This window comes from Tauraco erythrolophus, chromosome 4 (genome assembly GCF_009769465.1).
Source record: "Tauraco erythrolophus isolate bTauEry1 chromosome 4, bTauEry1.pri, whole genome shotgun sequence".
In the NCBI taxonomy this organism is placed as follows: Eukaryota; Metazoa; Chordata; class Aves; order Musophagiformes; family Musophagidae; genus Tauraco; species Tauraco erythrolophus.
Window position 1 is genome coordinate 11,441,772 of NC_141468.1, and position 22,734 is coordinate 11,464,505.

General features: G+C 39.1%; 1 protein-coding gene across 5 annotated transcripts in view; it reads left to right on the forward strand.

The window, feature by feature from the left end:
- Nucleotides 1-2,302: 2,302 nt before the first annotated feature.
- Nucleotides 2,303-22,734, forward strand: part of CACNA2D1 (calcium voltage-gated channel auxiliary subunit alpha2delta 1) — a 437,667-nt gene continuing 417,235 nt past the window's right edge. For all 5 annotated transcript variants that reach the window (XM_086609980.1, XM_086609982.1, XM_086609983.1 and 2 more), the window contains exon 1: nucleotides 2,303-2,397. In XM_086609980.1, the coding sequence (XP_086466106.1) occupies nucleotides 2,303-2,397 (95 nt within the window). The remainder of the gene's footprint in view (nucleotides 2,398-22,734) is intronic.

A 22,734-nucleotide genomic window follows, 5' to 3' on the forward strand; every position in this document is an offset into this window, starting at 1 on the left:
TTTTGAGAACATTCACTTTTGTAACTGAATTGGTGTCCTCTTGATACTGGATAATGCTACCCTTAAACAGTGTTGGGCCCTAAAAGTGAGGAGATGCCTTAAATTACACTCTAAGAAGTAAACATTTTCTGGCCTTGTGCAACCTGAACAACTCTACATCTCCAGGTTCTTTCTTTCCTCTGTGCATTTCTCCAAACCTTTACTCCACTCCCCAATGCCTTCTCTCCACGCTGGATGTCATCTTGATACACCCTATGTGAAGCAGGACCTCTGTGTCCTATGCCCATGACTCTGCAGTTGCCTGTCACACTTGCAGCACAGACATTGATGCCTTTACATCGCCGCAGGAGAGCAGCCGTGCTGAGTATCTGAAGTGTTGCCACTGATGTGGCAAAATTGTAAAGCCTATGGAGACCTACAGAAGGTGGGCTATAGGTTTTCTTCAGACTGTATAAGTCTACAGGCTGCAGTATTATTTTAGAAATTGCTATTCTGGACTTGCATCCAAACGCCGAATCCTACGTACCTACAGGTAGGTGGATAGGTGAAGACAACTGGGAGCTCTTCCCACCAGCTCCAAAGTGCCAGCTCCAATCCAGAAACAATGTAGATGAGTGACTGCATGCTTTACAGATTGCAACTGAAATATCACACTGGCTCGGAGCCTGGGCAATGTGAACACTCCGTTCTTCATTTGCAGATCTCAGCTTTGGTCCTTTTGCCACTTTTGAAATAGAGATGAGCACTTTTCTGGTTTACAGAAATTGTTGTGAGTTAATATGTTCAAGATGATGTGACTCTTAAATACAAAGCATGTGAAAACAACACAAACACTGGGTCTGCTCTTTCGTTTTCACCTGTTGGAATAATTAAATGCATAAAAATAGAAATATAATTCCATAATTACAGTTAATACAATCAAATAAATACAATATATAAAAATATAAAAAGAAAGAAAAATAAACAAACACAATAACAGCACAGAGATGGAAAACAAAAATTGTCACTGAATCTTTAACTGCTCTAGTAAACAAGCTAAGACATATTTCCCTGGACTACTTTCTCTATTTGTACAGAGAACGTATAGTTGCCACAGAGACTGGTATACGAGAAGATGGGTAAAATAAAGGACGGGAGAGGGAATTTGTCCTCTGAATTTTCAAAGGAATCTGAAACTGATATCTAGGCTAGAGTGGCGGCTGGGGCGGGACGAAGCCTGCGGACTCCCACCCGCGCCTCCCGGGGCCCGCTTCCCAGGAGTGCTTCGGGGACCGGCGGGGACGGGACCCTGCGGGGGGCGCGGGCGGCCGCGCTGCTCCGCCGGCTGCGCCGCGCTCCGCTCCCGCGGCTGCCGCGCTCGCCCCTCGGCGCGGAGGAGCGCTCCCACAGCCGGCGGCGGAAAGAGCGACGTTTATCTACACGCACATATAGCTGCAGCCCAACTGGTGGCACAGGGGCTGCGCGAGGCTTCTGCTTAACAGGGAGGGGGAAGGGAGGGGGGAATTAAAATGAGGCACGAAGCGGTTTTAAAAATAGCGGCTGGGAGGTGCCGCACGCAGCCCCCACGGCGGGCGGCGCGGGGCGGGAGCGCGGCTCCCGCGGCGCCGGGGGCGGCCCGGCCCAGCCCGGCCCGGCCCAGCCCAGTCCACCCCAGCCCAGCCCAGCCCAGCGCGGCCCGGCCCGGGGAGTTCCTCGGCTGCCTTGTAAGGAGCGCGGCCGCCACAGGGCCTGGCGCCCTCCCCCGCTCCCCGCCCCGACTTTCCCCCGCAGCCGGCAGCGAAGGCAGGAGCCGGGAGCGATCTGCCCGTCTCCAACTCTCCTTCTTTCCTCCTCTCCCTTCAGGAGCGCCCACCCCGCCTGCCGCCCTCCTCCTCTTTCAGCTCTGCAATCGGAGGAATAAATCAGGGAAGGAGACACACACACACACACACAGACACACGGAGTGCGCGGAGATCTGTTACAAAAGTAGCCCTGATGGCGGCGGATCAGATGAAGCTGGAGCTGCTGCTGGAGTAGCAGAGAGTAGAGTCTCTCTCTCTCGCGCTCTCTTTATTTCTCTTCTTCCCCCTCTCCACCCACAGATCTCCATCGTTTCTCCTCCTCCTTCCCACCCTCGGCCACGCTCCCGCTTCTCCGCACATCTCTGGGCTGCGCCTCCTGCGAGGGGGCGGGTGGGGGGGAGCGGAGGAGGCTTTAAAAAACAACAGCCCCCCCTCACCACCACACACACACACAGAATTGAATTTATTATTATTGCCGTCTCGCCGACTTGGGGAAGGGGGATCGATCTTCGATCAGGAAGATGGCTGCTGGCTGGCTGCTAGTCTTTAGCCTGACACTTTTCCAGTCCCTGGTGATGAACCACTCCTCGGAGGGACCCTTCCCTTCTGCCACCACGTAAGTGCCCGCGGAGTCTGGGGGTGCGGGGCGGGGGGCCCGGCCGGGGAGGGGGGGCAGCCTCTGTGCCGGGGAGAGCGCGGCTCCGGCGAAGATACAAAGGGAAATAAAAGTCCGGGCGGAAAGTGGCGGTGAGGTAAAATTGCAGGATTTCGGCTGCTTTTGCTTGGGAAAGAGTCGCGGTAGCAGCGGGTCCCTGCGGGGCGGCCGCCGGGAGGAGGGGAGGGAGCCCCGGTCACGGCCGGCGGTGACGGCTTCGCCCCAGAGCCCCGCTCCGGCGCGGCCCCGGCTCGGAATAACCCCCGGCAGTGCCGCCGCGCTGGGAGGAAAGTTTCGAGTTACAGAGAGCCCGCCCCCTCCTCCCACAGAGGTTATTTCAGCCTGGCTGGAGTTTTAACACAATTTAAAAAAAAAAAAAAAACCACAAAACTTTAGCAATTTTATTAAAACCCAGGCAAAAGGTAGCTCTCCTTGCCTTTTGCGGCAGGCACGGGAAGCGGGCAGGCGAGCTTTGCTGTCGAGTTTGGAGCCTGTGCTTCAGCTCGCTCCTACCTGGCTGCGCTCCAGCGCACACCAGGAATATTTTGACAGTTGCGGGGTTTGTTTTCTGCCCGTGGCCGTCGGTGGGGTGTGGGGTGTGCGCACGCGTGGGCCACGCCGGAGGGCTTTTGGGATGCTCAAAGCAACCGCGCTGAAGAACTGTTTTCTTCAGCGATGGCTGAAGATGATCGTTACATCTCAGGAATCACCTTTCCGAGAGCTGATGGGTGCTCTGGGTGCGAGCAGCTTTACCCTTTGCGTGGCCGTGAGATGGAAATCTCTAAAGCACTGCGCACTTATTAGCGTGAAAGTGGTGCCCAGAGCAGTGCGGAGATCACATAATGAAAGCACGCAGAGAGAGAAAGGCAAAAAGAAGCCAATTCGTCTTATTTGAGATTCGCCTACCGATTAGGAAAAAAAAAACCCACAACCAAACCACCAACCCATAACAAAACACTAGGGAGTAACGACTGGGTTTTCTTCCTTTTTCCCCCCTCTCTTCCTCACCTTCTTATTTTTATTCTGGTTTGTTTGTTTTTTTTTTTTTTTTTTTTTAAGCACGCACCTTAGTCCCTGAATCTGGGTTAAAGCTGCCAGTAGGTAACTTTCAAGTGGATGACTCACTTTAATGCATTTTACATAAGAAAAACAGTGCTAATGGTAGTCTTCCCTATTGTTTAACGCTGGGTAGAATTTATTGCCTTCGTTCATCCTGTGCAGAAGGATGAGTTTACAGCAATTACCAGCAATGCATTTTCACCAATTAGTACTGCTGGTAGGTTGTTATAATTGGATTCAGTTCTGAGTATCGGTTCCATTATGAAAGACTCAAAGGGATGCTCGCACTGTTAAATGAAAGAGAGGAATACAAAGATAAGTGTAAAATAACCACTTAATATCTTCTAAGTTGAATAAACGTAGCCTTTCATTGGAGGGAAGATTATGTTTTAAAACATTCGCGTGTTGCAGTTTATAAAGACGTGCCATGTAGAAGCAAAAGTGACAAAATACAAAGCCAGGGCTCTTTAAGTCAGCGCTTTCCTTGTGTTCGAGCTCCTGTCTCTGACTGTTTCTAATTGAGCTGATAAGGTTATCATACACAACTAATTACAATTTATCTTCTACACAGATTTTTCTAGTTTTAAAAGAGAAAGAAATGTGGAATCTAGTGAAATTAAAAGTACTATATAAAAAGAGGATTGCATAAATTCAAGTAGAAGTCTAGATCACTTTTTAGCATAACATTACGTCATATTTGCTTAAAACTGGTTTTGACCCTCTGTCCATGTTTGCTAGTTACCTTCAGAATTTACCCTTACTGCCAGTCATGATAATAGAAATTGTCAACAGGGAAACATTATATAATTATAACTATACCTATGATTAAGTAATTCAGAATACGATATTAGTCAGTAGCATTTCCATGTCCTACAGAATCTACTTACTGTTGCCTTCCTTTTCTCTCATTATTATTCCATTGAAATATTGTAGAAACAATCTGTAGTCTCTGTCCATCCTTCATAGTAATGTTTCCCCTTTGAAATTAAATCAACGTGCAAACAAGGCTTAGTTCATTTATAAGAGAGCACAACAGGTTGATGCAGGGAGAGCTGCTCTGCAAAAAGTAATGATGTAACAGGTGAAAAAGAAAATAATTTTTTGATTCTTTTTAAAGACTTGACAGCGGTGTATTGTTTCCTACTATGGATTATAAATGAGGAAGAACAAAGAGAAGTGATGCAAATGCCCTTAATGTGAAAGATTTTGTATTTAAAGAATATTAAAAATAGGAAAAACTCACAAGAGAAGAGAATAAAGGAAAGAAAGGATATTAATAATTGAAGAACTGAAGGTTTGCCGATATTACGTTCTCAGCTACCTGCTTTCTCCCCGTTATTTTCAATCTCTTTTTCTCCTAGTTAAAAAGTTGGTCTGAGGAAGCAACGTTTCCCAGCTGTTGTATGAAAAATGTGCATATGCAGGGCTTTATAGATTCTGATTTCGTCAACAACTCATTATTGTAAAATCACTTTTCCTTCAGTCATCTGTTCCTTCTGCATCAGTAAATATTTCAACATGTGCTTTTACTAAAACATTCAGAAGAACTTATTACCAATACAGTAGCATACAACTATGAAACATTTTTAGCAAAAAAAATGCTGAAGGTAGAAGCAATGCCTGTTTGATAGAATCTCAGTCATTTGATTAATTTTGCTTCTCTGACAAGGCAAAAAGGCTCTATTTACCCTGCAATGTATAGAGAATTTCAAGTGCAGGATTGTGCTATATGAACCGGGAGCCTGAATTTTTCATTGCAAATCTGAGCAAGTGGTATAATTGCATTTGTTGTTTCCTGTGTTGGGCTATTTCACTGCAAATATTTAAGACTTTCCTTTACTGAACTATTTAGGTATAGCAGTAATTGTGTTTTGATCTATAGCTATAAGGCTTAGCTGCCTATTGACACATTTCAGATTTCATTAAAATGTATCATTTTCATTGTGTCATGTGTTAGGGATCTATTATATGTTGGTGCAGGATATCATGCTCTTACTTTTAACATAGCAACTCCAAATACTTCAGTTACACACACAGTACAGCAGATATTTTGCACTTACAGAAGAATATTGTTGTATATGGTACTCCTGTTGCTATAACTGCACTACTCCTAACGCCGTAGGCAAAACTTCTCTTTGTAGCCATATATATTTGTTTATCATCCGTATATATACAGACTTAAGAAATCAAATACTATTAAGTAAATGTAGTTTGTATGTTTCCTGATAAAGGTATCATACGACTCACTTTATTTCTGTTCTTTTACCTATACTGCATCAAAACAGATAGTCTCAATTTTAAAAAAATTATGTTATAATTCTCAGGTAAACTTTTGACAAAATTTGCCTCAGCACTGTTGATATTTTTACTGATAGTGAGTAATGCGCAGTATAAAGGTGTACCTGCTGCTTCCTGATGATAAACCTGTCCGTACTGATGAAAAAAGAAAAAACAAGCAAGAAAACAAAATGTATTTTAATTTTGATGAACCTACAGATGAAGCCTTTCTATATCAGTGATACTGTTTCTGTAATTACATACTTCTGGATATAACTTAATGTCTGTTTTTATTTTATTTTCTCTAGTTTTCCTCTCCCATTCATTTTCTCTCTTTCCTTTATCTTTTATCCTTTTTTCCTCCTCAGTCATCTGTTCTATATGTAGAGATTAAATTATTCATTATATTCAAGATAGATCTGCTACTTCGATAAATTGGTGTAAAACTTCTGAGGATAAAAATGATATCCAGAGGATAAAAATAATATACATAGGAGCATATATACAGAGAGATATATATATCCGTGCAGGCAGGAAATTTTTAGAAAAGTTGTGTATTCCCTTTTTTTTTTTTTCGCATGAATCATCCTTACTGTTTCAGTGTCATTAGGACAAGTCAGGGAAGTCTATCTGAGTCATATGAATTAAGGTTTGCACAACTGGGACATTCGTATTTTTGATTTCTGCACATGGACTTAACAGATGTAGGTCTTGCTGAGAATGTAGCTGGGTTTGGCATGCAGTGTTGCTTTCTATGTAAGAGCAGTGGCCAAATGTAGGTAGAAAATATTTATGATATGCTCTTTTCGCCTGTTTCTACTCTCAGACTTAGGGATTTTGACACCTCTCATATACATATAATCTCATTTTTAGCATAAAGCCTATGATAGAAGAATGCCAATTTTATTGCTGATGTTAATTAGAAAAGACAGCTGCGTTAATGGATTGTAAAATATCAGGCTCCTTCTCATTTGGAAATTGTATTTTCCAATCTATTAAAAAATCTTTAGGAGAAAAATAATACGCTGAAGTGTCCCTTCGTATCAGTGAATTGGAAAGAAAGCCCAAAGATGTGATCTGCTTAGAATCAGGGAAGTGCAGTATCACCTCTTAGTGTTTCCTCAGCAGCACATGTCTGGATACTGAGCATTACGCAAGATGTGTAAACCCACCGATGTTTTAAAAAGTATTGCTCCAATCCATTCTTCTAGTAGAAACATACCTAAAGATAAGTGTGAAACAGCTTGTTGATTGGTGTTGGTTTCTTTCTGTGAGTGTCTCTGGACACGTGGTACCGGTAAATGCAAATTATTTTGATCCATAAAGCATTTTCCTGTTTTACAGATTTTATGATGTAAATCGTGAATGGGTATTTTTTTTTATTCTGCTTGTTCTTCTTTTGTTTCACTATTAGACATGTATGCTGGGGCCTCAAAAATAACAAATTCTATAGGTTTACATTTTATTAAGTATGAAAATTCAGCTGCAGACGTCAAAATAGATACTGATTATAAGAGACTAAATTTCATTGAAATAAATCAGCATTGTAGAGGTTCTTGCCATCTTTCATTTTGCAGTGATGCTATTTTCAGAACTGCATTGCTCATACCCTGCAAAATGATTTTATCCAAGAATTCAGCTGCTAGAAAGAGTGCTGGAGCTTGGCAGCACATTAGTCTGAAATGTATTCATTGTTAAGTAGAAGGCCTGTTGTACAGATCTTAAAAATATTTATCTAGCAGAGCATTTTAAATTGATGGAAGCACGGTCAAATTATTTATTACTTTAATCTTTTGTAACAAAGAAACAAAATAGGCTACAGTTGCCCACTGATAACTGTGATCTGACATGCTTATGCCTTTATTCTTCTCTTCTGTGAGAATCCTTTACTCAGGGTAGTATTATCTTCTAGACCAATGTTTGACTTAAAACTCTGCAAGGCAGAGGTTGCAGTTTAGGAGCATTTTAGTAGTTTAAGAGAAAAATGACTCATTCTCTCTGTTGTTGAACACAGTAGAAGCAGAATTGGGCCCCAGACTGTTTTGTACTTCTTTGCAGCAATACAGGAGCTTTTGATCGCTATATGCTTGGGATGCATGTTGTGCTTAGAGTGCTTATAAAGACCTTAGTGACAAAAGCTGATATTATGGACTACAGAAAATGCTGTTTTCTAGTGCTGTGTTAAAATACCTGCTTTAACAGAAGAAAAGATTTACCAGAACATAACACTGGAATAAAATTGTTGGACCATAGCTATGATTTGGTAAAGCCAGATGTCATCCTTTATTTATGTCTCTTACGAATGCTGAATCAGACTTCTTGAAAGAAGGAATGACAGCTGAGTGTCCTTGGTGCCCAGGTAAAACATAGCTAGCACCTTGAAAACACACAGGACTTAAGTACAAAATAATAACTGCATTTCTGCCCCCACCCCTGGGCAGCACCTGTGCATTGTGTCTTAGATCACCCTTAGCCCATTCCAGCATCAGCTTTTTCATTCCATCCACAAGTGCTGCAAGGCAAGTATCAGTGAATACTGAAATGATTTGCATTTGAGATTGCAGCTCTGAATTATTTCTCTTGTTGTGTCTATTAAATAGCCTGATTCCACTCAACTTTTCTCAAACATATTTTGGGTAATGCTCTGTTCTGCAGTACCAGACCAAGAGTGGGGTTTCGCGTCAATTGCGCCATTGCTTACTACAGCAAATTGATCATTGCTGTTAGAGAGTGTTGTGATTCTTCTTTCCCTCCTGATTTCCAGTAGTAAAGGAGAACTGGAGTCAATATTGTTTGCAGAATACGATTTTTATGTCAGGCACTACTGTGTAACGCACACAGTAGTGATGCAGGAGTGTCTCACATTTAAGGTGCCACCACGTAACACTGATAGTGAAGTTCACTCTCAATTGAATTTATACTTCAGCGATGTTCATGGGTTGAATATTCTCAATTTAGGGCCAGACTTTACTGCTGAAATTAAAAAGTCCTGTTGATATTCAGAAAAAGAATTCAGTGTAAGAGTGAAGATTTTCAAAATATGCTTCAGCACTTTTTAATAGCTAAAAATTAATGGCGTATGCCTGCAGCTATTCGGCTCGAGAGGGATTTGTCTTCTCCAGTGCTTTCCAAACTATTTTTTGACCTACTGGGCTTCTAAGCAAACTCAACGTTTCATGCCTTCCTTCCTCCCAGACTTAATAAGTTTTCAGGATGAAATGTAAAATGTACTCCCTCTCTCACAAGCAGGCTGTGACAAGAATGTGGCTCACCGTTTGGTAACGTTACACTAATGACGTCAGGGACAGGACCACGTTTTTTCGCTTATGTCCCTCCTCACTACAACTTTCTCTATGCACCACCAGCAAACCGATGACAAAGAGCTGAATTTCTGTTCCTTGTATAATTTTTGCTATTTATTTACAAAGATTCTAACAAGTTTATGAAAAAGATTGACATTATTTTGCATCAACAAATCAGCAAGCTTTTGCAGTTAATTACAGTAATTCAAAATCAGACTTTTTTTCAATCTGAGGCAGGCCTAAAATACCCATAGAATATGAATGTGAAGTTATAGTATTGCTGACTATTATAAAAAATGTTTTATTGGATTTTTTACCCTATTTTTAAATTACATTCTCACTCCCTCTCATTTGAGAGTTGATCAGGACAAAGAATTGTAGCCTGACTTTGTAACAGGTTTGCTACATAGTGATTTAAGCATTTTTCATTTTTGAAATTTCCTCTGTTTCTCCAGAGCCATGAATGTTGAGCCAGTAATGCCGAAATAAGGGAATTTTTTTAAAGAGTGTGTCCTATGGATCAGGTGGGCTAAGAATAATTTCTTGCACAGCAATCGTTATCTTTTACGGGGAGGTGTATATTGAATCAGTGGTCATGCATATATATTTCAGCTCTCATGCATATAAAGCTTCAGTTGAAGTCTGTGAGCAAAGACTCTCAAATTTATCTATTATAATAAATTGATTCACTTTTGACCTGATTTGTGAAGTAAATAAGAACACAAAGGAGTTGCTGAGTCCAGTCTAGTTTTTGTAGTAATCGGATGATGAATTATGTTAGTTTTTGTTTAAAAGAGAAAAGCTAAACTTGATTCATCAAAACAACGTTCTAACTCAAGTGCTTCTGTTTCCTCTGTGCAGCTCCCCACTACACCGTTCTAAAAGCTGAAAACGTTCTCCAGTGATATAGTCTCTCCCTCCCTTGTCTTTACTGGGATTTTTATTGTATTTTGCTAAGGATGGACTAAATCTGCTTTCAAGTAGTCATAACAATAAAGTTATAAAAGTTCTCTGGGTGAGGGTGGCAGGACTAAGACCTAAATCAAGGCATGTCATTTTTCTCAATTGTCACTTTTAATACCGTGCTGCATTTTTCTTTCTGCACTAAGTTAGGCTTAAACAAACCAGTAAAAGGGAAGTTTGCTTTGTTCTCGGAATGAGTAGAAACTTGCCACACCTGGCTGGTATTGACTCTTGATTAGAAATTCAAATCTTTTCCATAGGAAGAAACTGAGTCACAGGGGCTGTTCTGTCGAAGATTATTAAGTGAAACGTTTTGCACTCAGAAATGGAAGAATCGTGTTTATCGACACCGCAGGAAGGAGCACAGTAATGAAAGAGAGCTGACTAGAAGTATGAATTACAATGTTAGAGTTTTTACTATTCTTTCCCTGACTCTTGCAGATGAATAACTTACTTCGGCACAAATAGATCCAATATCCCATTAGACTAGTCAAAGTGTTGAAGGATGAGTCCAACAGTCCTTTAAAAGGCAAATTTTGATTTGTGGTATTCTGATGTGGACTAGTGGGAAAAATAGTTTATTTTGTAAATGGCTGAATGAACCTTCCCAGGAATAATCTTCCCCCAGTGTGGATTCGAATAGTCCATTTGGTAGAGGTTTTGTGGGTCCTAAATATAGCCCCATACTTGGAGGCAATACTCTTTGCTTGGAGAGTAATCTGCCCTGTGAGATATGTTCATACTCTGTTTTGTGACTTTAATCCAGAAGTATGGTGGTTTCACATCAGATGCTAATGCCGATGTTGCTTTTTTGCAGTGTATGGCTGATTTCTTTTAGTAGATTGAATTAGAATATAATATAATACATAGTATACCATTCTTCAGTATTTAGAATACTTCCTGCAGAATTTATGGAATTTCCATATTTTCTGTTAGCCTCATATGTAATTTTATTCTTTTTACATATGGATGCAACAAGTCCATTAGATTATTTTTCAAAGACAGGTGAAACTGAACAGGCATATATGTAGGAATGTGTGGACAGAGAAGATGGAAATTGAGTGAAGTGAGCAATGAGCTTTCATGCACCATCATCTTCTGTGGAAAGTTATCCTTTGTTAGAATGGATGCAGCTGTGAGTGTATTTCCTAATGCAGCAACTACTTCTTAATCTGAAGATTCTCTCATAAATTAGCTCAGTGGCACCAATGTTCAGGAAAAAAAAGATAAAAGAAAAAAGAACAGAAGAGGTAGTAGGCTTTTTAATTTACTTTTATCATTCGGAAATATTCTGGTTTTGTTTTCTGTGATGTCCATCCTGAATTGTGTGCATCTTGGCTGAGCTCTTTATCATTATATGTCTCTCTTTGTTATTATCTGCCTCCCTTTATCTGCCTTGCATTATTTCTTAAGTTTTGTACCTTAGTTTTCCATACTATTTTCTCTGAGTAAAGTAGGAAACCGCAGTATCTAGTCAGGCAAGGGTTTATTGTCAAGATTAATTTGTCAGCTAATGTCTCTAAAGCCCTCTATAGTTGAAAAGTGTTGTTAAACTGTTAAGCCTTGTTTATTAAGATGTGCATTTGCTCTATTCCCACCTTACCTCAGAACCTTGCATGACCAGACCTTTCCTGGATGGATAATACCTCTGGCTTACCTGATGCTCAAAGTTTTTGGTTTTTTTTAGTAGACTTTTTGTAGAAAAGATACCATCATATCTACTTCTTTCGGTAAACTTGAGATCTGGGAAGTTAGAAGAAGTTAATCCCCACGATCTGTACTTCTTGGATGTACAGTATGCAGATTGTAAAACATAAGCTCAGCAGCATTTTTAGAAACTAAGAGGAGTCAGCAAAAATCTGCAGACAGTATCGTGAAAAGAAGCCAACGTATCTGACTCATGCCAACGCTGTGTGCTCGTTGCACTCCTTTGCCATGTTGCAAGTCGTTGTTCTCACTGTTGAAGTCACTTGGAGCTGTAGAAGCCCAGTATATCTGAAATTTGTACTGTGAATATTTTGTACCTGCTGATCGAAACGGAGGCAATAGGTAGGTTCAACACCAGCCAAGGACTCGTGACACTTGAGTTCATTAACCAGACCTGCTGCCCGCTTCTTTTGCAGTGCTGGCTACGGCTGGTTTTATTCCTTCTGTTCCCGTTTCTAAAATGGAAACGACACCCCGATTATCATCCTGCTTGCATAAAAGTTTTGCATATTGCAAGGTGTTCTGCTTCTGTAAGAAAGACGATCGTTATTAGTGCTATTTAGGTGGTCTGGCATCAACTAGTTTGCAGTTATGGACTAGTAACATGCCAAAGATAATCATTAGTAATCACTAATTACCTGATAATCACCAAAGCTTTTAAGATTTCAGGCAAGAGTAAGGTAGTTTTTGTTGCAATTATTTTGGCTTGCCACAAACAGTAACAACAGAAGTGTAATCTTTATGATTTTTTTTTTCTTATTTACCAAGCCACTTTTCTTGCCGTAGCATCTTCTTGGATTAGATTTTTATCTATTCTGAATATATTTCAGATGATATGGTTAGATCTATAAGCTGGGAGAGGATCACTAATGTGTGCAGGAACATGTCTCAAGGAGATTTCACTACACTACACACATGGGGAAAAGCTTTGTGATAACTGAAAGCAGAATCTGGTCCTTATAGTCACTTTTGACTGATTAGAAATACACGAAGGATTAATTGGTTTGTTGAATGACTAAGAGTATGTCTCAGGATATACTCTGAATGTCTTTGGAAATGATTAGGTACCCAATTTCATCCTCCTTTGCACCGGTGTAATTTCAGCAAAATGAGTATCAGTCCTGTATCATTTAAATCCTGAGTGCAAGGATGAACAGACATAAAATAATTTCTGATTAAACACATACAGGTTTCATCACAATGGAGTGAGTCATCACTGTCAAGGCCTGATTGTAAAAATTATATAAAATAAAATGTAATACATGATCGTATTAGGCTATACAGAGGGGAATAGTAAGATACCACAAAGTAACCATGCGTGATATCAGATGTGGTCATTTGTCTTCCTTTTAAATGATAAGCTCTGACACCGCTTCATTGTCCGTGCCCCACTGAGCAAGTGTCCCTGTGAAAAAGAACTTCTTAATGTGCCGGAAGGCATTGAAAAATGTTCCCCTAGATTAGGAGCAAACACGATTTTATGTAAGTATGGAATTGTAAGGAAGAAATACTTTCCTTTTCAAAATACTGCAACGTCTAGTAATGTGCAGGATAACTGGAAGTGACTTTCACAAATTTGCTTTATTGTGGTGTTTGGTTTTTTTTTTTTTCTTCAGCAATTAGTTTTAGAACTCAGCACTGTAATTCGGAATGGTAGAAATGATAGAAGTCATTTTAACCCCTCATTATGCACAACCGAATAATTCGTTCACCTTCTGGTATGAAATCTTGATTTTTCAGATACTTATGTTTAAAATCACCAAGAAATTTACATACAAACTTTATATTTTTGTCCAATGAAGCTGGGTTTACTCTGAAAGATGATGTTGGTAGTTTATGGGGACATGGGGTGAAATTCTGATGTAATAGCTGCTTTGCTATTAGAAGCACTTGGCCAATATCTTTACTCATCCACTATGTATATGTTCCAAGTATAGATACACTCTCCCCGACTGCAAAATTAGGAGTAAAAGCACCCATCACTTCCTTGCATGGATGGTGAGAGATACAATTAACAAATGGCCATAAAGAATATGGTAGTGGATATATAGAACAATACTTTGCTTGCAGATATTTTGCTGATAGGGATTTTTCCTTTCATAACTCCATTTATTTATACAATAAAATACTTTTATGACCTGCAAGGTAGTTTTGCACAAAAATGCCTAGTTATTCTTTTAGATATCCATGCTTCTACAACATTTTATGTATTCAGTAGTGATGCTTTCAGCTTCACAAGCATGGATTAAACATCGATGATTAAATATTTTATTCCACATATCTAATTACCTGGGGCTCTATTTCTTTTTAGTGAGTAGTATTCTGCTTTACAACTGCCCCATTACTCTCCATGGGAATAATCTGTAGAATAAAGTGCTGATCAGTCTTTAAAAAAATATAAGTTGAAAGTAAGTTATCCGCCTGTAAAGCTAAACACTTGAAAACTAGAAAACGCAAGATATTGAAATCGACTTGTGGCCTTGAATTGTTTTCCTTATACATCTTCATCCTGATCCTGTCATCAGTTGCAAAGTCAACTATTATTTTTTCTGCTGGAAATATGTTTCATTGAGGATATGAAACAGATATACAAGGGCAGAATTATGCTTACATGTGCTTACATATTAAAATGCAGATGAATTCTTATTTTGATTATTTGACTTCTCAGCTTTTATGATTTTGACTTAATAAGAGTTTTTTCCTATAGCTAATTATTCAAAATGCAGCTCCAGTGTTAAGACTGACATGACAGGTGGATTTTGTAGATAACTTTGGTAAAGCTGCAAAGGACGTATCTTGTCTCTGGCAATCAAAACCTAGTAATAACTTTGACTAACTTCGATTGCAGAAGCATCTGCCTCTCAGAACTGAAAGTAAGGTATTAGCCAAAAGTTATTCTTTGAACCCAAAAGCTATGGTAAAGATATCCTACGGAAAGAGCTGGTTTTGAGATATATTTGGATGTTTCCTATTGCTCGGACATCATTTCACCACCGAAAGAGAAATCACTGGCTAATCCTGTGTTTTTCATGCTATGTGACTTCAATAATTGGTACAGCCCTTCACTGGGCAGGAATTATTTCCTATCTGGGATTTTTCCTGAAAATTAACAAACAGGAAATGTCAGCAGTATACCACAGAAATACTGACCGTTCCAGTTATCTACATGGGTAACAAACTCATCCTTCTTTGTGTCTAGCTCTATATTTAATCTTGTGGTGATTTTGGGAGCAACCGTATCCAAATTTAAGAGATCTCACCAATACCTGAAATTTTAGATTTCTGGTGTACCAAATCCAGATTTCATATACTGACACTTAACTGACATGTATTTGGATAGAACTTAGTCAAAGCTTTCCTAATGGCCAAATAGATAACCTGCAAACTGAGGATCATCTGAAAAATAACTTTTTCAAGGACTGCTTAAAATAAAGTAGTTCTTCATTACCTACAATGAAACATCTCTACAATATCTGCAAAGTAATGAAATTAACCTGTTTTTTTTTAAAAAAAAAACACAAAAACTTGCTGAATTGTATGTTTTAGTCCAAAGTCCTTAAACAAATATATGATAGGCAAATACAGACTGTATGAGGTACATAGTATTGTTTGTTATTGTGGAATGGAGCTTCTAATTCATCAGTAATTTAGATAGATTCCAGTTTGTGTTTTTTTACTGTGTGATTTGAATGGATACACACCCTTCATTCGACATTTCTTTCACCTGGGAAAATTGGATAATGAACTAATGAAGGTTTTCTTGGCTGATAATGCCGTCTGCTTTCAGAATGGAGCAATTACACAATCTTTTTAGCACTCAATGTCTATCTGAACAAAATCAATGCAAAAATAAGGGCTATTTACAGTGAAGTGTTGTTATTTTACACTGTTTGTGTAGTTCTCTGAAAGTCTGAAATAATGTTGAAATGATACAGTAAAAAAATTCTCAGGAGCTTTAAAACCAGCAGTTTAATGGCCACCTGATTTTTCTCTCAACTGAAGTAATTCACCACTATTTGTCTGCCTCCATGCAAATGTAATGCCTTATCATTGCTATACTTAATTTTTTTAGAAGAAAAGCTCATTCAATGCATCTCAAAACTAGTCATGGTTTGAATTCACATAGTTTCAAAGTTGTAAGTTAGGGCTGGATTAAAGCTTCCAAGCTATTTATTGACAAAAATAAAACAAGAGTTTCAGGGTCTGTTTTTTCTGTTCTTGTCCAGTTTTCTCTTTCATCTGTGAATTCTTCAAAAGGGCATAGAGAATTGTTTGGACAATGCTTTCAAAATGTAATACACTGTGTAAGTGCTGATTTTTGCTGTTACGTATCAGAGAAGAATAGAAGTCTGAATACAAATTGCTGTAAGAATTATGGTAAAGATGAATACCTATTCAGGCTATCAGCTGCTTTGCAGACTTTAACCTACACATTAAGGTTTAGGAAAATTCAGATACATAATGCCTTGACAGTACAACTAGGTAGCTTGCGGAGTCTGTCTTTAAAAGTTTTTGTGGTGCTTCTGAACTGTTAAGCTTCTAAATTTGTACTGAAGAGAAACCTGAAAGAGCAAAAGCTCTCTCCTGTATTGCTTGGGAGCTGGACAGTACTTTTTCCATTGCTTAACTATTGTCAACTGTTATATTATTAAAAAAGAAAAAAAAACTAACAAAAACATTTTCATTTATAAGTTCACTTAGAAGTATGAAATGGTGTCATAATATGATTCTCAATAAAACATTTTTACTGTAGACTTTGACTTTCAGATTTTTGGATCAAGCACTGCATTAGCTACTTCATCTAAAGCAGTTATCACTAAATGACTCTGATACAACATATTCCCTGGATACCTTCAAGGTCAGGTTGGACGGCGCTCTGAGCAACCTGATCTAGTTGAAGATGTCCCTGCTCACTGCAGGGGGGTTGGAATAGATGACCTTTAAAGGTCCCTTCCAACCTGAACTCTTCTATGATTCCGTGATTCTGTATTTTCTTACCTGATTTTTGAAGACTTCCTTCAATAGAAGATTTGTGGATAGGTTTAAAGGCTTGTATACATGATGTCTTTGTTGCCAGCCTACTCCAAAGAAGTACTGTAATGACGACTTACATCCACTTTAGTCTTAGGTGACATCTTTTGATGAAATTAATCTTGACCTTTTCTGGTACCATGATGTTGGACAAAATAATGCTAAAGCTGCATGGAAATGATCTGTCATCCCTGATTTTTGTGTGGTGGTAGAAGAATTTCAAAAAGTCATAGAAATTATGTACAGAAAGGAATCCGTTGCATCTTTTAGTATATCTGTGATGCATTCCTGAATATAATTTCTAATATGGCTGAATTTATTGTTTACAATTCAGTTTAACATATGTGAATGATGCAGTATCTCAGACCAGGTGTCTGAGTGTTCCTCTATACAGACCTCAGACAGCAGCAGTGCCTGCAGCATATATGTGTGTCTCTGTTCTTATTAGCATGGTACTTGGAAGCTCTAATCAAGAAACAAAACCCGTATTATTATGGATTCTGTATGGCAGTAGCTTATGAGACAGAGATCCTTAGACAGGAAGTTTGGCATGGAAACAGCATCCCTAGTAATGATAAAGCAGTATAGTTTATGTCTCCTGAGGGTTTTCTCTGGTAATACCTGTAGGGGAACAAATAATGGCGGGGGTAATATTATGTATACTAATGTGTGTGCCCCTCTAACATGATTCAAGACAGCCAAATCACTTTCTGTAATTTTTTTCTCCTGTTTGTTCATTGCTGTTATCAGTGTAGGACAGACGTGTAATGCAGGCAGACATTAAATGGTTATATGGTTTAGTACCCAAGATAATGGCATAACCTTTGCCACAGGTGACACCATAAGTAACAGACAGGACAGAACAGTAGTTTGTGCAATACTTAGTACAAGGCTCTTAGTTTTTTGTAAATGTATGTTGTCACCCTTTAGGACTTCGTAAAACTTTGTAGGTCTTTCTTATTACTCTTATCCGGCAGATGGTTTTGCATGTGAATATTTCTGAGCTGTCCAGTTGTGCTACAAATAGTAAAAAAAAAATAAAATATTGTAGGACTGGGCACAGCTCGTTTATCACAGGAGCGAGATGCATCAATTTATTACAGTACATCTAGTATGGTCCTGTTTTGTCTTCAGACTGTGGTCACTTGAAGACACTAAAATTTCTGGATCTCAGCTTCAATGAATTTTTGACATCTGTTCAGGCTCGCATCCTTTGTATGAGTGCACTGGGGTTGCACTGGTTTTGATGGGAGTAGCATGTGATAAGTTTTAACTGTTGATACACGCTTTGCCTTATTTCGATGTGTGAGCATTATTATCGCTACTATACAGCAGTATTACTCTCCCACTACGATGTGTGGTAATAACTAGTAGGATTTTCTGTAAGTGCAGAATTACAAATGATTGATTAATCTACATGGCATCCAAAGAAAAAAGCACTAAGGTTTTCAAAAATATAAACGATACTTTAAATTTATAAAGTTCTTTTATAAACTCCTCGTAACTGTGTGACCTTAGCCATATAACATGGTTATCTTTGCCTTAACTAATCGCTCTGCACTGTGCACATCATTACCACTCTACACCAAGCTGGGCACAAGGACTTGCTCTGGATCTGATTTCCAGCAAGTATCAAATCATTTAATCCTCTGTCTTTTAAACTATGAGGGAAATCCATGGCTGGGTATTGCAAAAGTGATGTTGACATCAGTAAAGCTGTAATGTTGCCCTATATGCTTTGAAGTTATTTCTGTGATATTAAGGTACATGGAACTACTGCATGCTTGTGTTGGTCATATATAAATTTCCTCCGTGTGCCTTTAGTTCTTCATTGAGCTGAATGTAAGTTCATTATATTCCATGTGTTTTTATATTCATTTGCCTCTTGCCTCTGTATAATTAGTTATGTACACTCCGCAGGTGAGCTAAGTGTAACTACTGACTGGTGGTTAAAGCTAACTTGTAAGCAAATAATTAGGGTTACTTTTGGGAAGATTCAGAGGTATTTGTGCAGTTGCTGTCTGTGCTGTGTGCCCAAACTGAAACATGCACATTTATGAGCATTTAGTATCTTTTGTGAGGACTGAGCATTTTCTCTCACTCATACACGCACATCATTAATTTTAAACAAATAAATATGCATTTCATCTGCTATTGATGGGGAAAAAGGCTTTTTTGTTTGCTTTCTGAGAAAGTAATAGTTACTGAAACTTAAATTAAGCTTGGCCAAATATATATAGTTTGTTGAACACTAGGGAATACTTAAAGGCTATTTGGTTTCCTTTTCTGAAAAATAATACAGGGAGTCTGGTGGTGAATCAGATATTGTTTAAAAGATTGTTTGGGTTGTTACGATATGAGTTAGGGAAGGTGGAGTGAAATTCAGTTTCTTTGTCTGGGAATTGCCATGTAGCATTTAGAAAGGGGTATGGTGTAAATTTAAATAGCATCATTTTCCCTACTTCCCCAGCAGTGCTATTTCTTTATCGCTAATTGGCGTTAACCCAAATATTTCTGCTTACTGGGAGATCAAAAATTTGAAAGAAGTGGTGCACTTCGAGTGGGAGGAAGGCAGCACTGGTGTGCTGAGAGCCAGCTCCTGTTTCAGCCGATGCCCTTCCATTTGAAATGCGGTACTCTGTTACTCTGTTTCAAACAAAGAAAGCGATCCGAAGCCTTTACAGTAAGACGGTTTTACTAATTGGTTGCACAGTGTTATTTGAAGAAAGCTGTGTGATTTTCCTTTTGTTACATTTGCATATGTATCTACGAACCATCAGTACAGACAGCGCTGTCAGATCAGCAAACCGAGACAGCCTGGGTTCAGACAGATGCCCCTCAAAGCCAGGAAGCCCATTTCCAGTGACATTGCTGAGCACGGGGATGAGTATTCACTGGAGTTCGCCTTGAAACAAAAAACGCTGCTGCAAAGGCCTCACGCTTTCAGCTGAGGACGGCAGGGAAGGGGATCCACCTGAGGAGCACAGGTTTGACACAGTTGGACTGCATCCAGCTTTGAGCATCGCTGTGGCTTCCTGCGGGAAGCCGGAGTCACTGACAGCTAATGAGGTCTGTACCCTGTTCGGAGCGCTCGCTGACAGCATGTCACAGATCAGCGGGGTAATATAAATAATAAGATTTTGCCGTTTTCTTTATTGCTCTTTGTTGCTTTTATTTTTATCTCCTTGCTATAGGAGATGGGTCTCTGGATTGCTTGCTCTGGTGCACACACTTTCTTTCTCGCTGGCTGTCTCTCTCTGTCTCTTGACAGGTGTAAGGAGGATCCTAAATATAGAAGCCACCCGTCAGTTGGCTTCAGCAATCAGCAAGTACTGATTTAGCATTTCTCTTAACCAAGCTCCAGAAGAGTGTTTCTTTTAAATGTTTATAAATTTATTCAATTACAAGCTTTCTTTAAAATTATTAGCAAACCAGGTTATCCTACAGCACGAAGAATACCATAAGCAAGCACATCTCAGAAATTATAGTTGTCAGGAGCAGCTCTTGCGATGGAAAGGAGAGGAAAATGCTTTAAAGAACTCCCACGTTTAAGCAGTTTAGTTAACGGTGCAATATCTCATTGGGGAAAACACCAACATTAGGTATAAGTACAGTCTTCAGTTTTTAGATGAAGAAACACACTTTCAGACATAAGTAACTGTACACTTTCCTATGAATTTTTCCTCAGGAGAAGAGACTTAACTGCAAGTGTACTGATTAGCTGGGGTTTGCTTTGCTATACGCAGAAATCAGGCGTGTGGTGAGAAATGCAGTTGTCCTGGTACTGAATGTTTATAGTGCTCAATAGAAATATTTTTAACACAGAGTAATATTTTTTCATGATGTACATGTATTTATGCTTGAGGTCAGCACAATACTGATTCTTAAAAATGAATCGGCCAAATTTAATATATTACCATGGCAATCAGTTTTAATTAGGATATTTGAAAAAAAGAGCTTCATCGCTACATTAAAGACAACATACACATTGTGTGTTGGTCTGTAGGCAAGTGTCTCAAATTCTTTCTCTTCCTTGTCACCAGTTGCCATTAATATTCATAGAAATTTTTCACAGTCTGCAGAGAAGAGAAGGACATCCTAAAATCCAGTATTTAATTGTGACAAGTGAGTTGCATGTGATGAAGAACCTTTTTGATACTAATTTACTTTGATTTTTATGTTTTACGATTGTAATACCCTTCTAGGATATTAAACGTTTGTTAAACAGAGGAACACAAATGAAGTCAGTGTCTTTAAGTGGCTCAGAAAGGCAGTAGTACTTTTTTCATGGTAGTTGTAGTGGTTGCATGTGGCCTGTCTGGTTGTGAAAAATTCTGTAGCAAAATATAGCATGAGTTTGTTATGCTTATGTAAGGTTTTATTTTTGGTACCCTGTTCTCCCTATATGCAGCCTTGAGAAACAACTTATTCCCCTGTTGTTTTTTTTTTTTTTTTTTTACCGTTTTTAAAATTGATATAATTTATTGCAGGCTTCTGCCAGGTCTCGGATGTCTGCTTAGGTAGTTGTTGGAGAGTGATTCAAATCCACAGAAAGAAGTAAGAGGGCTGCTAGGTAAAAATAGCAAGACTGGCCCTGAGAAAATGAAAAATGGTTTAAGGTAGAAGATGTTTCCAAGAAAAGGATGCTTTCTCAAGCGTGGGACAAGAGATAGGGGAATAGGTTTAACTTTCTTGATACAGATAGTTTAAAGCTTTATACCTGAAAATGCAAACTGCATCTAATGCACTTTCTGGGTAGAAGCTCTGAAGCCTACTAATTTTGGTTATGAGCATGAGTTTTTGGGTTGAAGGGAAACTGAATATTCTTCAATGTGACCTCATGTTATCTGGCTGCGACTTATCAAAGGAGCAAACCAGAATTGCCATAAGCTGGTAACGCAGCTACGTGAGCACAGCTTTACCTGCAACCAGTGGCTGCTATGGTAGGAAAACGTATCTCTGCTGAGGTGTGAGCCACCAGACGGGAAGGAAGAACTGGTTGTTTAAAAATGCTTATGCATCTAGGAATTAGAAATTTATTCTCTCAGTCCTCCAAATTTATTTTCCACTGCAGAGCTATGTTTTTTCTAGTAGGCTAGAGACCTGGCTAGATTCTGTCTGCCTTTGGCATATCGTTTGCTGAATAGAGTGGGGAGGAGTTATCTGCTGAATTTATTTTACCAGCCTGGTGCTTATTAGACAGAAGAGGTGGTATTCTCCTCTCGTGAGCATTGTCCTTTAGTCACAAGGTCCAGGAGTGGTGTTCTTCTTCACCCTTTATCCGGGACAGAATCCATGTACTCTACTTTCACCTTTGTGTTTTCATAGTCCAGATACACTTTCTAAATAGAATAAAAAATTGGGTCAGATGATTTTTTCCCATCAGCCTCCACAGGCTTTAAATCAGGTCCATATCGGGATTATGTGAAAATATTTCCATTTTTGTATCTTACATCATAAAGTTACATGAAGCAAAAAATAGCGTTTCTTCAGGAAAATTCATACTAAAACAGCTCCTAGCAAAAGATAAGGAAAAAATACATTTAGATGTAGGAGTTAGGAAACTACCTTCTTAATAAAAACCTTTGTTTATCTACCTAACTATCTATCTATTGATGTTTTGATCTCTCTATCCATCTATCTACGTATATACTGGGATGAAGTTGGGGATAAGAAATAGTGCCTATAACTGGATTAAAGGTGTAAGAAGGTTACCAAGAGGATGTAAGAGTACTCTGTAAGAAGAATTACTAAGATTGTTAATAAAAATAGAATCACCAGTCATATTACGTGCTTGGTAATATTGTTCTTGAAGTGGAAATATATGGAACAAAAAGAAATCCCGAGAATCTCTAGCATTAGGTTGGGGTGGTTTGCAGTGCTGATAGTGATACAAATATATGTTTGTCCAAATAAAGAGAGGAGGAACTCCCGAAGTAGAGTTCATAATCTTTTATGC